The sequence below is a fragment of the Lacerta agilis genome, chromosome 4 (assembly GCF_009819535.1).
Source record: "Lacerta agilis isolate rLacAgi1 chromosome 4, rLacAgi1.pri, whole genome shotgun sequence".
NCBI lineage: Eukaryota > Metazoa > Chordata > Lepidosauria > Squamata > Lacertidae > Lacerta > Lacerta agilis.
The window spans coordinates 63,378,528-63,396,636 of NC_046315.1; the positions used below are offsets into that span (position 1 = coordinate 63,378,528).

The 18,109-nt window shown below is 41.4% G+C and overlaps 1 protein-coding gene across 7 annotated transcripts in view; it reads right to left on the reverse strand.

Annotated features, from left to right (window-relative positions):
- NHS (NHS actin remodeling regulator) overlaps positions 1 to 18,109 on the reverse strand; it is a 247,255-nt gene that overhangs the window by 19,364 nt on the left and 209,782 nt on the right. For 5 of the 7 annotated variants that reach the window (XM_033147339.1, XM_033147336.1, XM_033147341.1 and 2 more), the window contains exons 2-4: positions 5,286 to 5,438; positions 1,677 to 1,735; positions 963 to 1,037 (exon numbers count right to left, since the gene is read on the reverse strand). In XM_033147339.1, the coding sequence (XP_033003230.1) occupies positions 963 to 1,037; positions 1,677 to 1,735; positions 5,286 to 5,438 (287 nt within the window). Of the gene's footprint in view, positions 1 to 962; positions 1,038 to 1,601; positions 1,736 to 5,285; positions 5,439 to 18,109 lie in introns of all 7 variants that reach the window. The other 2 variants (XM_033147338.1, XM_033147335.1) reach the window with 1 other exon arrangement.

Below are 18,109 nucleotides of genomic sequence, written 5' to 3' on the forward strand. Positions count from 1 at the left end.
TGGTATGAGCTTTCATGATTAGCAGGTGTCCTAAGTGCCTAGCAGTGAGACCTCATAGTCGCCTTGGTTGTCAAATGCTTTTGGAAGTCGAACGGACTTCCGGAACAGATTCTGTTCGACAACCAAGGTACAACTGTATATTGACTTTGCATTTAAAGTAACAGAACAGCACATTTTCAACATTTAGCCGAGAAGATCATCTGTACTTTGGCATAGTTTGTTAGTGTCTGTCTGTGTGTTTGTGCGCACATGTGCATGTACAGATGCAATGTTATGTACATTTACTGGGATCTGCTCATGCAGAATTAGTTCATAGTTCATAGTGTAAATGAAACGGCACACTTTGAAAATGTGCAATAAAGTAAGAGGCAGGATATGACTTGCCAGAGGTGGATTTAGGGGAGTGTGACTGGTTCGCCCACACTGGGCACCACAATGATGAACAAAGGAAGGTGAAGGGGGGGGGAGCTCAGCACCGTGCCCTCCATTTTAATGGGGTAATATGGCTACTCAGTTCTGAACTCTTAGAGCTGTACCTTTCTACATGAGTAATATGAATGCTAAGCATTGCTCTCCCAGTGCAGCGACTGCATATCGGCTGGACATAGGCCTGTTTTTAATTTTACAGCTTACACTAAGACCAAGGCAAAGAATACTGTAAACATTTTAAAAATGCCTGGGATGGTTAAAGAAACATAATGAGGGGACTGGGAAAATTAGATAATAATAAACATGATTAGTTATTGTAACCACCTGATAATTAGTCTTGACTTTTAAGGGATATCTCTGTGCCTTCAGTAGCAGTATGATAAGAGGTTTAGCAGATGCTGTTTCTCCTGCCACTATCTGGTAAATCTCTCTCAGCCACATGATGATTAAAGGCAAAGATGTTCTGTGTGGATTAGAAGCTGGCAACCCTTGCCACAATAACCAATAGTATTGGGGGAAGAGGAATAACTTACTTTTAGCAAGGGATGGTTCTTTGTCTCTTTGTTCTTCTGGGTGTAGGTCACAGGGAGGGAGGGAAATGGGGAAGCCTTTGCTAGTGAAATGAACCATTGAAATGAACCAATGATCAGCCTTTGCTAGTGAAATGAACCATTGAAGTGTTGGAGTTGTTTAGTCAGGGTTAATCTTGTATATCTCATGATGAACTCCGTTCCTTGATGAAACTATACCCATGAAACGGGGGACAACAAGCTAGCCACCCATCGGAGGACATACGAGGACGCCTGAGAGACTTTGCACTATCACTTTACAGTATATAAATATTGCACATCAAACTCTGCACCTTCAGAGCTGATCATTTGGATAATAAGCCATAGATCATGCCTACAATTAGATACTTGCATACATGTTTTATGTGATTTCAGTCTATTTGTTGATATAAATAATTTCTAGTTTAAATATTTTCATAATATTCTCGTAGATCATATTGTAGTGTCTTTCATGGTTTTGTGTAATTTATATTGGGCTTTCATTACCGTGTTTGTCTGTTGGCTTTTACATGATGATTAAAGGCAAAGGTGTTCTGTGTGGATTAGAAGCTGGCAACCCTTGCCACAATAACCGATAATATTGGGGGAAGAGGAATAACTTACTTTTAGCAAGGGATGGTTCTTTGTCTCTTTGTTCTTCTGGGTATAGGTCACAGGGAGGGAGGGAAATGGGGGAGCCACCACAGAGATTTGGCCCAGGATCTTTTGTTCCCTGTTACCACTCCAGTTTCGTTGCTCTGTGTAGCAAAAACAGGAAATAAGAAAATTGTTCAGACTGATGTGTATTTTAAAATAATCTGCCATGAAAAGCCTAAACTGGTCAAGATGCAGTTCATGGGAAGTGTGTACATTGAGGATATTCATAGGAGGAAGCAAGCTTTGTTACTGGACCAGTTCTCACGTGATGGGGATCCCCGACCTTAAAAGCACTAATAAGAGAAGTCCTTATTTGGCAAAAATGGGCAGTGCAACATGCATATCTTTCTACACATCCTCACACACCCCTCTCTATCCTACATTCAGGCAAGGAAAAGGCAGTCTCAAAGTTCAGTCTCTTTAGCAAACAATAGCAATGATAACTGGTGACACCCCCATTTATACTCCTTCGACTTACATCCGGCAGTGTATATGTGTGGCACTGGGAAATAAATAAATAATTTATTTCATACCTGGAAATGGCGGGAGAGAGCTGCAGAGTCCTCATGACTCGTGCGGAGATCCTCTTCAGAGCCCAAAGAGGACATCAGTGTGGGTGGAGGAAGCCTCAAAGAGACCGGAGGCAGAGCAGGGCTTTGTTTATGCTGCTGAGCCTCCCCACCTAACAGCTGATGTGCGGGGTAGCACTGCAGTAGCAGCTGCTTTCCCACACCACCCCTAGCCTCCTATCAGCCCCTAGTTGTGCAGATTTCTGGATACAGCATTTTTGGTATGGATTGAAGAGACAGCAGCAGAGAGGGCGTTTAAAAGATGATTAGAGGGTGCTCCCCACTTAATGCGATCTCACTTATGCATGTGGGACCCTGGAATGTAACCCCACGTAAGTGGGGAATAACCTGTTTTCCAGGAGAAATCACTCAAGGAAGGGTGAAAAGCAGGGCTAGTGAGAGGTATGGCTGGGGAGCAGATACGACTGTCAAAGTCCAGGGTCAGACAGAGAGGCCTGAAGGGCTGTATTTGACCTCCAGGCCTGGGGTTCCCCATCCTTGCCATAAGGTAGTAGAGTGAACACCCAGCAGGAACTGAGAAGCCTCTAAGCTGCTACACTATACCAGCTCTCAACATACAATGAAAAAAAGTATTAGCAGTTTTTTGAAAGATGGCAAACTGAAGTGATATGCTTCTCCTACACATCTTCTCCTACTTGTACTGGACTCCAGGAAAGAACTAATTTGCATCCCTGGTAAAACACATACACAGATGAAGACAACTTTTCTTAGTTTTTGAATACAGTGGTACCTTGGGTTACATACGCTTCAGGTTACATACTCCGCTAACCCAAAAATAACGCTTCAGGTTAAGAACTTTGCTTCAGGATAAGAACAGAAATTGTGCTCTGGCGGTGCAGTGGCAGCGGGAGGTCCCATTAGCTAAAGTGGTGCTTCAGGTTAAGAACAGTTTCAGCTTAATAACGGACCTCCAGAACGAATTAAGTACATAACCAGAGGTACCACTGTATAAATTCTGCAACCACCAAGTCACTTGCTAAGAACAAAGTGCAGGTGAATTAATGCAAATGGCTCCCAATGATGGATGTGGTAGTTTAGTGGATATCAAATAATTTAAGCAGGAAGTTGTCAAGAACAAATTAACTACTTGGTCTCTCTTGAGTGTCATTCAACTAAGATATACCCAGAGTAGACTGAATGAAATAAATCAAGTTACTTACCATATTGGTTCAAATATTAGCTATCCCTGAATATAGGCCACACCCCTAAATTGAGATATCTTAAATCACGGCTTAAATCACAATGATAGGCTACATACAAGTTTTATACAAGTCAGATTTGGATGTGGAAAGTGCATCCTATATTCAGACCTACATAGTAAGTCCTTTGATTTTAATAGGCCTATTCACCCATTATGATCATTCTGCTGTTTCACTCTTTCCTCAACTTGTTGTCTCCTGGCCACAAGGTGGCAGAAGAAGATTAAATTTAGCCAAAGCAGTTGTGATGTAGACACACAAATGTGTGTATTCTAATTTTAACACTACTATGATTGTATTTTTCTTTTATTTTCTTTTTTATATTTCTATTCTGCTTTTTATTCAAATAAATCCCAAAGCGGCTTACAAACAAAAGATAAAAATAACATAATGGAACATCACAAATACTGTACAGCATAAATTGTATAGAATACTTAACAAATCACCAGTAAAACAATTACCATCTATGCAACACTATTTAACAAAACAACTAAAAATATATGCTAAACATCACCGTTACACCAAATATCATATTATAGGATTCACAAAGTACTACAGTAGCCATATCTGTAAAACAATATCAACAGAAACAAAATTGCAACAAAACAACCAACCAACCAACCAAACCCCTGTTGAATTTGTATACCTGCTCTCCCCACTACCATGACTCATAAACTTCCATTCTATTCAATGCACCAAAATACACCTGCAGATAATGCTCCTGGCAGCAATTCCCTTCTGAAGGATTCTTGCGAAGGTGGTGGTCGGCACAAAGACTCTCTCCCCTCACATCCTTTCTGCCACTATGACATTTCCATTTTCATAACAGAAAAATGGAATACTGTACCAGAATAAGACTAAGCTGCAATTTGGAGGTTAGGTGACTCTCTGACGTGTGTTCAACTATGATTAAAAATATCATTATCTACATGATCTGTGTGGGAACGATAAAATACTTGTGAAATCAGATTAGAACCTTACAACCTGTTTCCAGTTTTCTTAGGGGAAACGCCTTAAAATTATTACACAGATCAATGCTGATGGAAGACTAACAGGTGCTTGATTTATCTAACAAACTTCAAGACACTTTTGTGTGTGTGTGTTTAAATTTTTCCATGCCTTTATAGTGAAACCTTGATCTACACAATTGCTTCTTCAGGTACTTCACTGCTAGCAAGACCATGCTCAGCATTTTCTGGTGCAAGAGAGGGCTTGTCCCTTGTGAGGCAAAAAGTACCTGGAGGGTGAATTATTGTGGGGAAACAGCAGGAGACAAAAGGGTTAAACCCCTCCCCCACTCCCCCAACATACATGGAGAAATAGAATTGTAGGGCTGGAAGGGACCCCAAGCGTCATCTGGTCCAACCCCCTGCAATGCAGGAATCTCAACATGCGGTTCCCCCATCCAATTTAAAACCAGACCCTGCTTATTTTTGCAAATGTGCTAGAATGCCAGAGACAAACGCAGTCATGTGTACTTTTGTCTTCTGTCAGAATTATGACTCAGCAAGCAAAAGAGAATTAATCAAAGGGAAGAAGAGTCAGTTAAGGTAAGAGCTTAAAGTACATGCTGTTCCTGGAGATACGATGGAGTCTAGTGAAGTAATTGAGTGGAATTGCTTATACTTGCCTAACAGAGCTGTCATTCCAAAACCTGCTCTGGGGTTTCCTCCACCCCTCTGGAGAAGATTTTGAGGGGTATGTGGGAAGCACATGGGGGTGGGGACAAGGGGGAGGGGAGGTTGCATTGCACAAATAGAAGTGATTCTGCTTGGGCCATGATTTTGTTGGACACCACCTTATATCTTCTGTGAGCTACTGGAATGCAAAGCTGTTTCATTGACTACACAGAAATGATTTACCTTTCCTCAAGGCTCGCAGGTTCTGCTTTGCGTGGCGATGCAGCTCCGCTACACAAGCTGGTCGGGTGGAAGGAAGAAAGATGTTTCTTTGCTGATGCCAAGGGGCGCGATAGTAGACACTCAGTTTACTCTCTGCATCCAGGTTTGAGACAGCTGCAGAACCAAAGAGAAAAGGACACTTAACTCACACTCATAATGGAGCAGTCAAGTCTTTTCAAATGCATCAAATCTGCTCAGAAATCAATGCAACCCACTAAAAACTATAAAAAATGCATTATAATTTGAAACGGGGAAGGTGATTTCTGGTCGTAATTCAAATCAATAAGTTTAAGAAATGCCAGGCTTCATGAATCCACCAGATTTTAGAAACATTTTGAAGAGTACCCACTGCCTGTATGTATGAATGAAAAAACGAATGAGGAGATGGATATGAATAAACTCACTGGAGCATTTTGAGAACAGCATGAATAAAATGGATACAAAATCAGACACAGAATAGCTTTACCCCCAGATATATTGACTTATTTTTATTTATCTAGGTCAGTCAGAAGCATAATGAATTCTGACATTTACCAATACAGTAATCTTTAAATTTTTAGAAAGCCACCAGAAAATATAAGAACATTATTATATTAGCTGATCAGTGATCAGATTTCATTCTCATTCCCATGATACACTAATAAAAGATGACAGTAATCATTCCTGGTTTGCAAACCAAGCAAGTTTTCCAACACACATTTCTGACATTTACCAGTAAATCTCTGAGTAAATTTACATACATTATTGGTATAGGACATTTATGAAGACACACGGGTGTAAATGTCAAAAATAAGTTTTGTGACATGGAAGTCTCTGACATTCACTGGTATAACCTGAGTCCACTAAGCACCTTCAGCAAATGACCCTATTTCACTTAAATAATAATAATATATATTGTAAATACAGAAAAGGCTGTAGCATTATAACAACAGCTTATGTTGCCTTGAAATACACAATGCACCAAGTTTGAAGTAGCTTTTTTCTCTCTTTTCTTATACCTTCAAATGCCCCATCTTGACAACAGTTAAAACCATCACTCTGAATTTCATAATCAAACACTTTCAGGTTCCTGATTACAAGATGCAGGTACTGGCAGAGTTTGGCAAAGGAAGGGAAGAAGCAAAGAGGCAGTGAAGTTGGTGGGAGGAAGAAGTTGCCAGGAGAAACTAGTTGTAAAGAGATCCTGCATGCTGGAGTCTGCAAATGGGAGTTGCAGGATTGTGTGTTGAAAGTAGCCAATGTGCCCTTGCTGTCAACAGTGGCTAATGCAGGTGACCCTGCAATTCTATTAACTCTATAACTGGAGCAATGTAAGAAATGATACCTTAGTGTAGCAGCACCTCTGGAACTCAATGCCTATTGACATCAGGCTGCTGTCTTCTCTGTACCCTTTTGTGTGCCTAAAAACACTTTAGTTTAAACAAGCCTATCCAGACATGTAGAATGTTGATGTATGCATTAATCTGTTTTTAGTTTATTGCTGATTCTATCTTTTGAGTGTATTTATTGATAATTTAATTTATTCTCTTTGTAAATTGCTTTGAGGTTTCCCCCCCAATCAAGTGGTATAGAAATTTCATTAAATAAATAGAGAGATTTTAAGAATCTGCATCTTTTGTATTTTAACCTTGAATTCCTTGGATGAAATGTGAGATATAAATATTTTATACTGTACTATCATCCTTCTTTCCTACACTTAAAATGCATCAGCTTCTGTCACTGATTGATAGTTATCTATGTACAGGTAGTGCTTTTTTCAGCCGGAGCCATCGGAGCTCAGTTCTGGCACCTCTTAAATGGGTGCCATTGCCATTGTAAGAGAAGAAGGAAGAAGTTCATGGTGAGCTCCAGCACCTCTTTTTCTAGAAAAATAGCACTGGGTACAGAGCACATAGCCAATGTATGTGAACAGCTTTGTCACATGAAGACAGGCTCCACATGGACTGGTTTACAGCTGCCCACATACAGTGGCTATGCCATGTACCCTGGCCCACATTCTCTGATTACATGGCAATTGATGATTACATGCAATTCCCAAGCATGAAGAAAAGCAGATTTTCTAGTTTTTCACTCTTGATCATAAACATCCATCATTCATAGCCTCTGCTCTCAGCTTTCTTCTTTTTTTCCAATACTGTAGCTAAGCTGTGTATGGATGCTTGAAGGTAGTATGGCTTAGTTCACTCAGGCGTGTTTGTTCTAATAATAACAACACAAAGGCCAGCAAGAAAGATTTCTGCTCTATTTATTTTGATAGATCCAAGGGGTTACCCCCACAGCTCTGTCTGCTTTCCTAGACTTTCACATTTCCCTTTTCCTTCTTTTACAATTTCTCAACCCTTAATTACCAAATGGAGAATACGTTTTAAAAGAATTCTAGCCAGTGTCCCAAGTGAGCAGATTTTTATGTATATCAATAATAAAATAGTGTGTGTGTGTGTGTGTGTGTGTGTGTGTGATTTAAAAGTCAGAGACATATTTTTTTCCAGCAGATGGAGTGCGATAAGGGATGGAAAGGACAGATGTGTAAAATGTCAAGTTGCCACATTGTAATTGGGAAGTCTTAAATGCATCCTTGATAGGGTTACGTCCCAGTGCAGTGCAGACATAGGTCCAGTGCAGATGGAACTAAAACCATGGTTTTCTGATTTGTGAACAAGTTGTGGCAGCCAGCTTTGGGCTCATGAGCTCCTTCCTCACATCTTTTTCTCATGCCATGGGATATTGGAAGTTTTTATTTCCTTATTTTAAACCTATCACACTTTCCCATTACAGTGGAACCTTGGTTCTCAAATGGTTTAGTTGACGAACAAATCAACTCCTGAACGCCAAAAACCCTGAAGTAAGTGTTCCCCCTTTTTGAACTTTTTTTGGAAGCCGAATGTCTGATGTGGTTGTTGGCTATTGTTTCCAGGGCGCCTGCGCCAGTCAGAAGCCGTGCCTTGGTTTTCGAATGTTTTGGGAGTTGAACGGACTTCCGGAATGGATTAAGTTTGAGAACCAAGGTACCACTGTACATCCTAACTCAGGGAACTGTGCTTGCTTACACTCTAGTTTAGGGTAACAAAATCTGTGGCCTGTATTGTTGGACTATGACTTCCATCACTTCCAGCCAGCAAGATCAATAATCAGGGATGATGGGGGTTATTGTCCCAACAGCATGTGGAGGGCCAAACATTAGCTATCTATGCATTAGAACAGGGTTAAAGAAAACCATAGGAGGGGTTTTATCTCGAAAAAAGGGGGGGAACAGGAAAGCATGTAAATCAGGGCAATGCTTCTAAATTCCTAGCCATGGTTAAGAAATCGGGAAGACAATATCTGTTCTGGTTCTCAGATTTTAAAAGAAAGAAACTAAGAGTAGTTATGCAAGTACACAAGTTTTTCGTAAACAAGAGTACTCCACAAAATTTGGCTCAGATCAATCACTCTCCCATACAAAAAATGTGTGAGAAAACGGGGGATAATTTGAAGTAAAACACTCCCCACCTGTTCACAACAGGATAATACAGTGCCAAAGTATCTAAAAGCCTACAGGCGTTAACTGTGGGTCAGGCAGGTTTTTTTCTTCAGTACCACTTTCCTGCTCTTAAGAAGAGTCAACCAGTTGCAATATTCTTTCTAATTAATTAATTAATTAATTAATTAATTAATTAAAAGCAGCAAATTCCCCGGGATGCTCCATTCAGATCTACTAAGCCACTGAACTAGGAATTGTACAGATTATAATTCATAAGCAACCAATGTCCTAACTTCCTCCATACTGCAATGTTGGTGCAACTCCCAATCCTCCACCAATACTTTAAGAAATGCAGGAGAAAGGGTCTCATTTTGAAAAGCATGTCCTCCAGTACTGGAAAGGGGCATGTGCATTCTTTAAATAAAAATATATGGAATCAATAGAATCAATAGAAGGAAACAGATATTCTTTTACCTCACTGATACAATTTTAAACCCCTTTTAAAACAGTCCCCAAACTGCAACCTGTTGCAAGAGAAAGGCAAAGGTGAAGGGTGGAGTACCGGTACTTGTTTTGCACACAAAAGGTCTCAGCTTCAACCCCCCTTGGCAGCTCCAGGTATGGCTGGGAAAGATCCTTCTCTAAAACAGCAGAAAGCTGCTGTCAAATCTGTAGACAATTCTCAGAAGGGGTTCTGCTCTGATTCTCTCTATGGCAGCTTCCTATGTTTCCCAAGTCAAAAGTATTTCCATGTCTGTACAAGCCCTCGGCTGAACCTGAGGGAGGACCAATTCTTCCACATCTAGCTGCATGATGAGTCAACAGGAGCACTGTTTGTTTCTAGCATTGACTGCCACAGAATATTGTAAGAAAATAACAATTAATTTCAAGACAGAACCAGTTCATCTCAGATACAAGATAAGCTGGGAACACATCCAACTACATCAAGCATATTAGTGCATAAATGTTTCATGGAGGCAGGTGCCAAGACTGATGTACATTTTATTTATAGCCCAGAATGCCTTCAATGATATTTGCCCCCCTTGCAAGAGCTTGTCTTTTGCTGCCATACCGGTATTTTGGAAGTTAAAGTCTATAATGCTGGCAAAGCATACACATTGCTGCTTGTCATGCATGACCCTCAGTCTGCTAAACAAAGCAGTCATTTCTCATTCTGCAGAAGCCACTCTTAAACCTCTTGAGCCAAGGCAGCATGGAATATCCACTGTGATCCATTAGCTAGAAAATTAGACTTGGGTCTCTGGATTCAGATTCTGCCAATAACTTATTTTTGTGGTCCTGGGCGAGTAAAGGCTCTTATCTCTCAGCCTCAGTTCTTCCTATGTAAAATGGGAACCATAGTGACTAATCTCACATGCAGATGTAGGAAAGTGTGATAAAAATGGTAAAGCACTTTGCAGATTAAAAGTGCTGTAGAACTAGTTTGGTGTAATGGTGGAAATCAATGAGCTAGAAGTAAACCTCCCAATTTGTTGGGTGGCTTTAGGCAAACAGCCATGGCCCAGTGTAGAGGCAATGGGCTTCATCTGAAGCTCAACACATGTAGTTCTGCTGGTGCAACGGGTCTTCCATTTGCTCTCCCCCCTGCACACACCCCAAATATGCTCTAGAGAGTTCCCCAACCCTTTGAAGCTGATTTTGAGGCTGCATAGTGGGGTAGAAGAAACTGCTGTGCTCATTTAAGTCTGTTGTGACAGCAGAGCTGTAGCACTGGATATGACCCAAGGTCTCTTGATCTCTTAACCATACAGTATGTAAGAGATCAGAAGATCCCACTATATTTGCAGGGGGTGGGTCCTAGCTCAGTGGCAGATCATCTACAGTACTTTGCATGAAGAACATCTGCGAGCAGGGCTGGGAATGTTTCCTGTTTGAAACCTTCCAGAGCCACTACCAGTCAGTGCTGACAATAATGTGCTAGAGACCAACTTTATGATTTAGTATGAAGCAGCTTCCTCCCCTTCTTTTTATCCTGCACAAATTCCCTTCCCCCCCATTCCCTTTTTATCATCATATTTAAATCCATATCTGTGGCCTGATGTACTTTACATAGTAGTCTGATATCAAATCACAATTTGCAATCCTGCTTCCGACTACATTTTAAAACAATGGCTCGGCACTAACTATATAGTTAACAAAAATAACCAGCTCTAATTGTCGGTATTTAAAAAACTGAACTGGAGGGAGAACGCCCATGCAAGAAAAGAACAGGGAGGATGGGAAGGTTATAGGAGGAGTGTGCAAACTCACAGAGCGCTTGGATTCCCTAAACCATGGTCTGGTGCTCATCAGTTACATCTGCATTGGGCAGGCATAGCTGGCATTAATCAGGAGTTATAAGACAGCTTCAAATTCTGGTTTCACATTTCATTGTAAAGCCAGTCATGATCAGCATGTGTCAAGACTACAGTGGATTATGGTAAACCACTTTGAAGATGGTTATTATTATTATAACCAACCAAGCGGTATATAAATTTTATGAAATAAATAAAAAATAAATGATATTGAAAAGGGAAGGGGGGTACGAAATCATGCGCAAGGGAAGAGGGGTACAGAGTAAGTGGCAATTAAAGTTTTTCTTCGGTAAAATTCTAATTTCTTGTTAAGAGACCGGGAAATGTGTTAAGTTGGCACCGGGCCTGTTTCTGTTAAAGGTAAAGGTACCCCTGACCGTTAGGTCCAGTTGCAGACGACTCTGGGGTTGCGGCGCTCATCTGTCTCCATAGGCCGAGGGAACCGGCGTTTGTCCGCAGACAGCTTCCAGGTCATGTGGCCAGCATGAGTAAACTGCTTCTGGTGAACCAGAGCAATGCACAGAAACGCCATTTACCTTCCCGCCGGAGCGGTACCTATTTATCTACTTGCACTTTGACGTGCTTTCGAACTGCTAGGTTGGTAGGAGCAGGGACCGAGCAACAACAGCTCACCCCATTGCTGGGATTTGAACTGCTGACCTTCTAATTGGCAAGCCCTAGGCTTTGTGGTTTAACCCATAGCGCCACCCGCATCCCTCTGTTTCTGTTACCCATCTGTAATATAAGACTGGCTTCCCAGGACTGAAAGAAGATAATGTATATTAAGCATTTCGAAGATTTACAACTGTACAAACAAACATATATTTGTATATTATTAGTAATTATCATTTTTAGCAGTATTGTATAGAATTTGTCATAGGGAACTATTAAGCTGTGGTGGCTGATGTCTCTTGTAAGGTGGAAGGCAAGAGGGCCTACAGGAGCCATAGCCAATGAAAGGCAGAGCCAATGACTTTTGTTTTTCCACCCATCTTTCTTCCTGCTGAGTTTTGTAAGGTCAACCCTGAAGCTAAAAAGGAGGAAGCAGGCAGCCAGGGCCTGGACTGGTTGTAAGTAAGAAGGCAAGCAAGGAAGGAAGCAGATGAGGGTTTGCTGAGGGCAGGCTGTGGTTGGTAGTGCAGTGTCCCAGTTGCCCTTAAGGACCAGCCTCCCCTGGTAATAAATGTACACACATAGCAGCTGCTAGACATGCCAAAATAACTTTCCAGAAGCTCTGGAATTTGTTCATGTCTCACCTCGACGTGCCCATTCCAAAAGCGCGCCAAGCCAGAGCTCACCAAGTCCTGCAGCAAAGGAAGCACGCTGGAACGGAAAGCAGCTGTTCACATCAGTTGAGCTTATGGGCCATTTTATGTGGCATCTGGAAACGCTTGCTGAAAGGGTGTTTTATTTATGTTAATGGCTCTGGGAATGGCTATCTTTGATAACTAAAGGTCAACAAAACCACATGCTTCAATTATCCTGTCAAGAAGCAGGATGCTATAGCGGGCCTGTTTTTCAACAGGCCTCAACACCCTTGTGGGGGTCCAAAATGAGTTACGATTCCATTCACCTAGGCTGCTCAACTCTTCTGAAAAGTTGGCCACCGCCAATATATTGGAAGCTGCCATATGTGCAGCCACTTCTTGCTCTTTCCTAGGTGACTAATTAGGGTCTGGTTTTTTTTCAAAAACCTGACCAAATACGCAAATACTGCACAAATACCTGCCTACTCAACCTCTTCAATCTGCAGAACGTGCTGTTTTGCAAGTGCCATATAATGGTGTTCCACATCTGTGAGGAGTCAAAAAAATTATTTAGCATGGCAGTTCTTATGCTTTGGAGCTCCCTGCTTATTAACATTAAGCAGGCACCCTCACTATACTGTAATATGGATATTCCAGTATGCCTACCCAGACATATAGTTTCATTACCTATAACTGGGTTTTGCCATTTTGTTGCTTTTATCTGTATATTGCTGATCATTATTTTATGTAAATCACTGAAATGGGTTGGTGTTTTTTGTTTGTTTTATTAAGCCATTCAGATTTTTTCTGAATAAAAATAAATAAGTTTTAAAGCCACCCAAGCGCGAACATTTGCAAATACAGTATGCCTTTTTAAAAATTAAAAAATCTCCATGGTGTGAAGGCTACCAGGGATTAAAACAAGGTTGAATTTATACACCATCATCGTTTGGTAAACTGAACTATGAGTAATTGCTATATTTTTTTAAAACATGTTAAACATTATTACTGAATTTGTTTTTAAATTGTTTCATTTATACCCTATCCTTGAGGGAGCTCCAGACAGTGTGCTTGGTTCCTCTCCCATTCTGATAACAGCCCTGTGAGGTAGTCTAGGCCAAGAATGTCTCCCTCAGGGATTTGAACCTAGATCCTTTCAGTTTTAGTCTGACACTCTAACAAACCATACTAGCATTATTAAAGATGCATGTAAAAAAAAGAAAAGCAAAACAAATAATCAACAAAAACAAGACACAAAGGGTTGTACTCATCACTGAATAGGACTAGTGTAGGAGTGGGAGCAGACCCATTGAAAGGAATGGACATGATTAACTTAGGTTACTTTCAGTGGGTTTATGCAGAATATAACATAGTTGGATACCACCCAAACATCTCAGGTGGGTAGTCTCAGGCATGTAGCTTCATGAAAACAGGCAGAAGTCAGTAGAGAAATCTCACTGATTGATAAACATTCATCTCAGTCATTACCCATGGCCCTCCTTGTTACTCAAACTTGACCCATTATAATAAATACATTTGCATCTGTATTGCTTCAGTATATTTTCTTTTTCTTTGGGGCAGGGATGGGGGCAGGGGAGGAAACCAGTTCGCTCCAACCTCGCAACTGAGAGAAGATGGAGGCCTCCACTTAACTCGTGCAAAATCACTATCAACAGAAACATGCAGATCATGCATCTTACCCCCCACGGGCCATATTTCAGTAATATTTCCTGAACTGGAGAGAGTAGAGACCATCCACTCACAGCAAACAAAGAAGCCAGAAAAATGTGACTGAGACCTGTCTGGATAGTCTGGAGCAGGGGTCTGCAACCTTTAAGACAAAAAGAGCCACTTGGACCCGTTTCTGAAGAGAGAAAAAAACTGGGAGCCGCAAAACCATTGCGGCCCACAAAAATATAAACACCCAGAAGCTCATAGCACAATTTAGACAGGTAATGAAGAGCAGGTAATGAAGGCAAAATGGTAAAATATCACGAAACGCTCCCCCCCCCAGCCAAACAACAAGCACTGTATTAAAGGAACCGTCCGAACGCCTGACACTGCAGGGCTAAATCTAGAAGGGGAAATCCAACCCCCCAGAATACTTCCACCCCATGAACAGCACAAATGCAACCCTAAAAGTTTAGCAAACTTATGCAAAAGCACACAGCATGCACACTGCCCCAATCACTATTGGCCAGCAGAGGGGCTGGGCAAAGCAGCTGAGGGGCTGAAGCAGGGGGCTGATCACGTCCCCCCTGCAGGCGCGGGAAAACATTCCTTCAGAATGGATAAAACCCTTCTTTCAGTCCATGGGACTCCCGCTTCTAGGGGGGCAGGGGGCTTCTAGGGGGGCGCTGCCCCCTCCTGCCCCCCCCGCCGGTACACCCATGCTCGGGCCCCTTTCGCCACGCTGCTTAAGGGAAGTCTCCTGTGCGCCCCCGAAACAGAGCCCGGGACCGGTCGTCCCCTGAGCTTTTTCCCGCGCCCATCTCATCCCGTTGGGCCGCCCTTAGCTGAACAGCCCGGCTTCCTTTTCCTTCCCAGACTGCTACGTGTCCTGGAGCCGGGCCCTTCCACTTTTTTAAAAGAGGGCTTCCCCCTTGCCCGCCGCCCCTGGCCCAGCCCGCAGCTGCCTCCTTACCTCGTCGAGTCGCAGCAGCCAGCAGCTCCAGCAGCAACAGCCAAACACAAGCGCCGGGACAGGCGCCAAGGAGGGAAGCTGCTGCGGTCTGCTGCTGCGCCTGCGCTGGCACGAAACGAGGCATGCATGAGCAGCACAGCCGCCGGCAAGGTAGAGAAGTGGGTGGGCGCAGGCGGGCCAGCAGCGCGGCGCAGCACCCCCTACATTTCGGCGCTAAACGCACCGGCCCTGCCCGGAGCCGCGACAAAGTTGCAAAAGAGCTGCATGCGGCTCCGGAGCCGCGGGTTGCAGACCCCCGGTCTGGAGGATGTGGGGATGGTAGCAGGGAGGAAGAATCAATGCCAGGGAAGGATTTCAGACCTCACTTGGGCAGTTTGGAGAAAGCTGAGAGGTCAAGTTTACTGATGTGCAGGGACCATTGTCATTTCAGCAAGGGTTCAACATACAGTTGCAAAACAGAACAGGTACTCTCGCAGGAACATTGGCAGTGGGTAGATCTTACACAGAAGGAGAAAGTTGAAAAAGAAACAAACAGAAGGGGGAGGTAGGGAAAATACTTCCACAGAGGCCCTCCAAATGAACAGATTTCAGGTATCTCATAATGGCATCCATGGGAGTGTGGCTCTTCGGGCCAAATTCTACAACAGAGCCTTCTGTTTCAAAATATGTCACAAAAGGTTTGGGGAATAGTCCAGTATTGTCAACGCTACATGACGATGGCTTTCCAAGGTCTCACGTGGCAGTCTTCCACATCACCTGCTACCTGTAGAATCTGATACCTTTGTCACTAAAGATGGCAGGGATTGTGCCTCAGTCCTTCTGAATGCAAAGGAAGTGCTCTCTAGCCCTATGATCCCTATGATGGCGTATCCTTTTTTTTTTTTTTTAAATAAATTTTATTGTTCTTTAAAAATATTCTTACATAACTCACATATGTGAATGAATATATACAAAAAAAGAAAACACAGTCCAAAACATATGTCTACATTCATTGTCCAAAGAAGAGAGAAAAAAAGGAGAAAAAAGAAAAGAAAAAAAAGGAAAAGAAAACAAGAAAGAAAAAAGAAAGGAGAAAAAAGAAAAGAAAGAAGTCAGAGGGGGAGTAGAGAAACTCCAACTGACATACATGGTTAAGCTTCACACACAAAAAGAACTTCCACTGCTTTAACAACGCTTCATATTTTAAATAAATTACCTTGTTCTATCTGTCGTTTGTACATACTTCACAAATTTTATAAATCTTCCAAACATCGCTTCACAAACTTTACTAACTTTAATTCCTTTCATTATTCTAGACACAACCAATATCTTCTATTCTTATCTTGTTTCCCCAAATATTCATTTATATATTTCCATTGATTTTTAATTATTTCTTTAGAAGCACCTCTAATGTAGTTCGTCAGCTTCGCTAGCTCCAGGTATTCTACAATTTTACTGACCCATTCGTCTTTTGATGGTAACTGATCTCTTTTCCAATATTTAGCCACGAGCGTTCTTGCGGCGGTTGTCACGTATAGAAAAATATTTATTCTATCTCTTGGTATTTCATTGGTAATTATTCCCAATAAGTATAGCTCTGGTTTTTTGGTATACGATATTTTGATCAGCTTTTGCACCTCTTCGTGGATCATCGTCCAAAATTCTTTAATTTTGGGGCAAGTCCACCAGATATGGAACAACGTCCCAATCTGGTCTCTACATCTCCAGCACTTATTGTTCTTGGAGTTACTTATCTTGGCTGTTCTTTCTGGTGTTAGATACCATCTATGGTGTACCTTCATGAGATTTTCTTTTATTTGGTAAGAGGCTGTAAATTTAATATTTTTCGTCCAGAATTGCTTCCATTTATCATATTCAATTTCATACCCAAAATCTTTTTCCCACTTTATCATGTTGCTATTTTTTGTATCTGAGGTCTGCTGTTCACTTTTTATTAATCTATATACTTTGGATAATATTTTCTGTTTGCACACAATTATTTCATCTATTCTTGTTTCTTTATTTTCGAACCCTCTATTTTTTAAATCCTGTTGAAATATCGCTCTCAATTGAAGATACTCTAGCCAGCTTATGCCAGTAGGTCTCAAGTCTGCATAATTTCTTAATTTTGGATTTTCTTTCTGCTCTTCCACTAATTCCTTATAGATAGGCCATCTCCTTTTAGTCGTGTTCTTAAAAGTTGAGGTGGCCTCCACCGGTGAGATACACCAAGGTGTTTTTTTCACTATTTTTGTTTTAATTCTTTCCCAAATTTCAATCAGCGCTTTCCTTACCAAATGATTATTGAATCTTCTATGCATTTTTAATTTCTCATAAAAAAGGTACCCGTGCCAGCCGTAGAGCTTGTCCCAGCCTTCCAATTCTAATGTTTCTTTATTTTCTAATGTAATCCAATCTTTGATCCAGATCCACCCAGCTGCATCATAATAAGTTAATAAATCCGGAACCCCGAAGCCGCCTACTTCTTTCTCGCTTAACATAATTTCTTGTTTTATTCTCGCTTTTTTCCCCTGCCAAATAAAGTCCGCCAGATCTTTTTGGCAATTCTTTAAGTACCTCGTCCCCACGATTACCGGTGCTATTTGAAAGAGGAATAGGATTTTGGGAAGTACCATCATTTTTATCATTGAAACCCGTCCTAATAAAGATAGCTGTAGTTTCTGCCATTTTTTAAGTGTTTCTTTAACATCTTTCCAGAGTCTGATATAGTTGTCCTTAAATAGATTTGTATTTTTGTTAGATATCCACAGACCTAAGTATTTAGCTTTAGTTTCAATTTTTAATCCCGTTACTTCTTCCAGTCTTTTTTTCTCCCATTCCCCCATATTTTTTGTTAATAATTTAGACTTTTCTTTATTTAGCTTGAAACCTGAGTTCTTCCCGAATTCATTAATTTTCTCTAATGCTTCTTGCAGGCTTTCTATCGGGGATTCCACTGTAATGATTACATCATCTGCGTAAGCTTTCACCTTATAATTATAATTACCCACTTTTATCCCTTCAATTTTCGTGTCATCTCTTAATGTGTTAAGGAGAATTTCCAGGGTTATAATAAATAACAGTGGGGAAAGGGGGCAACCTTGCCTGACACCTCTCTCAATTTCGAAGCCTTCCGATAG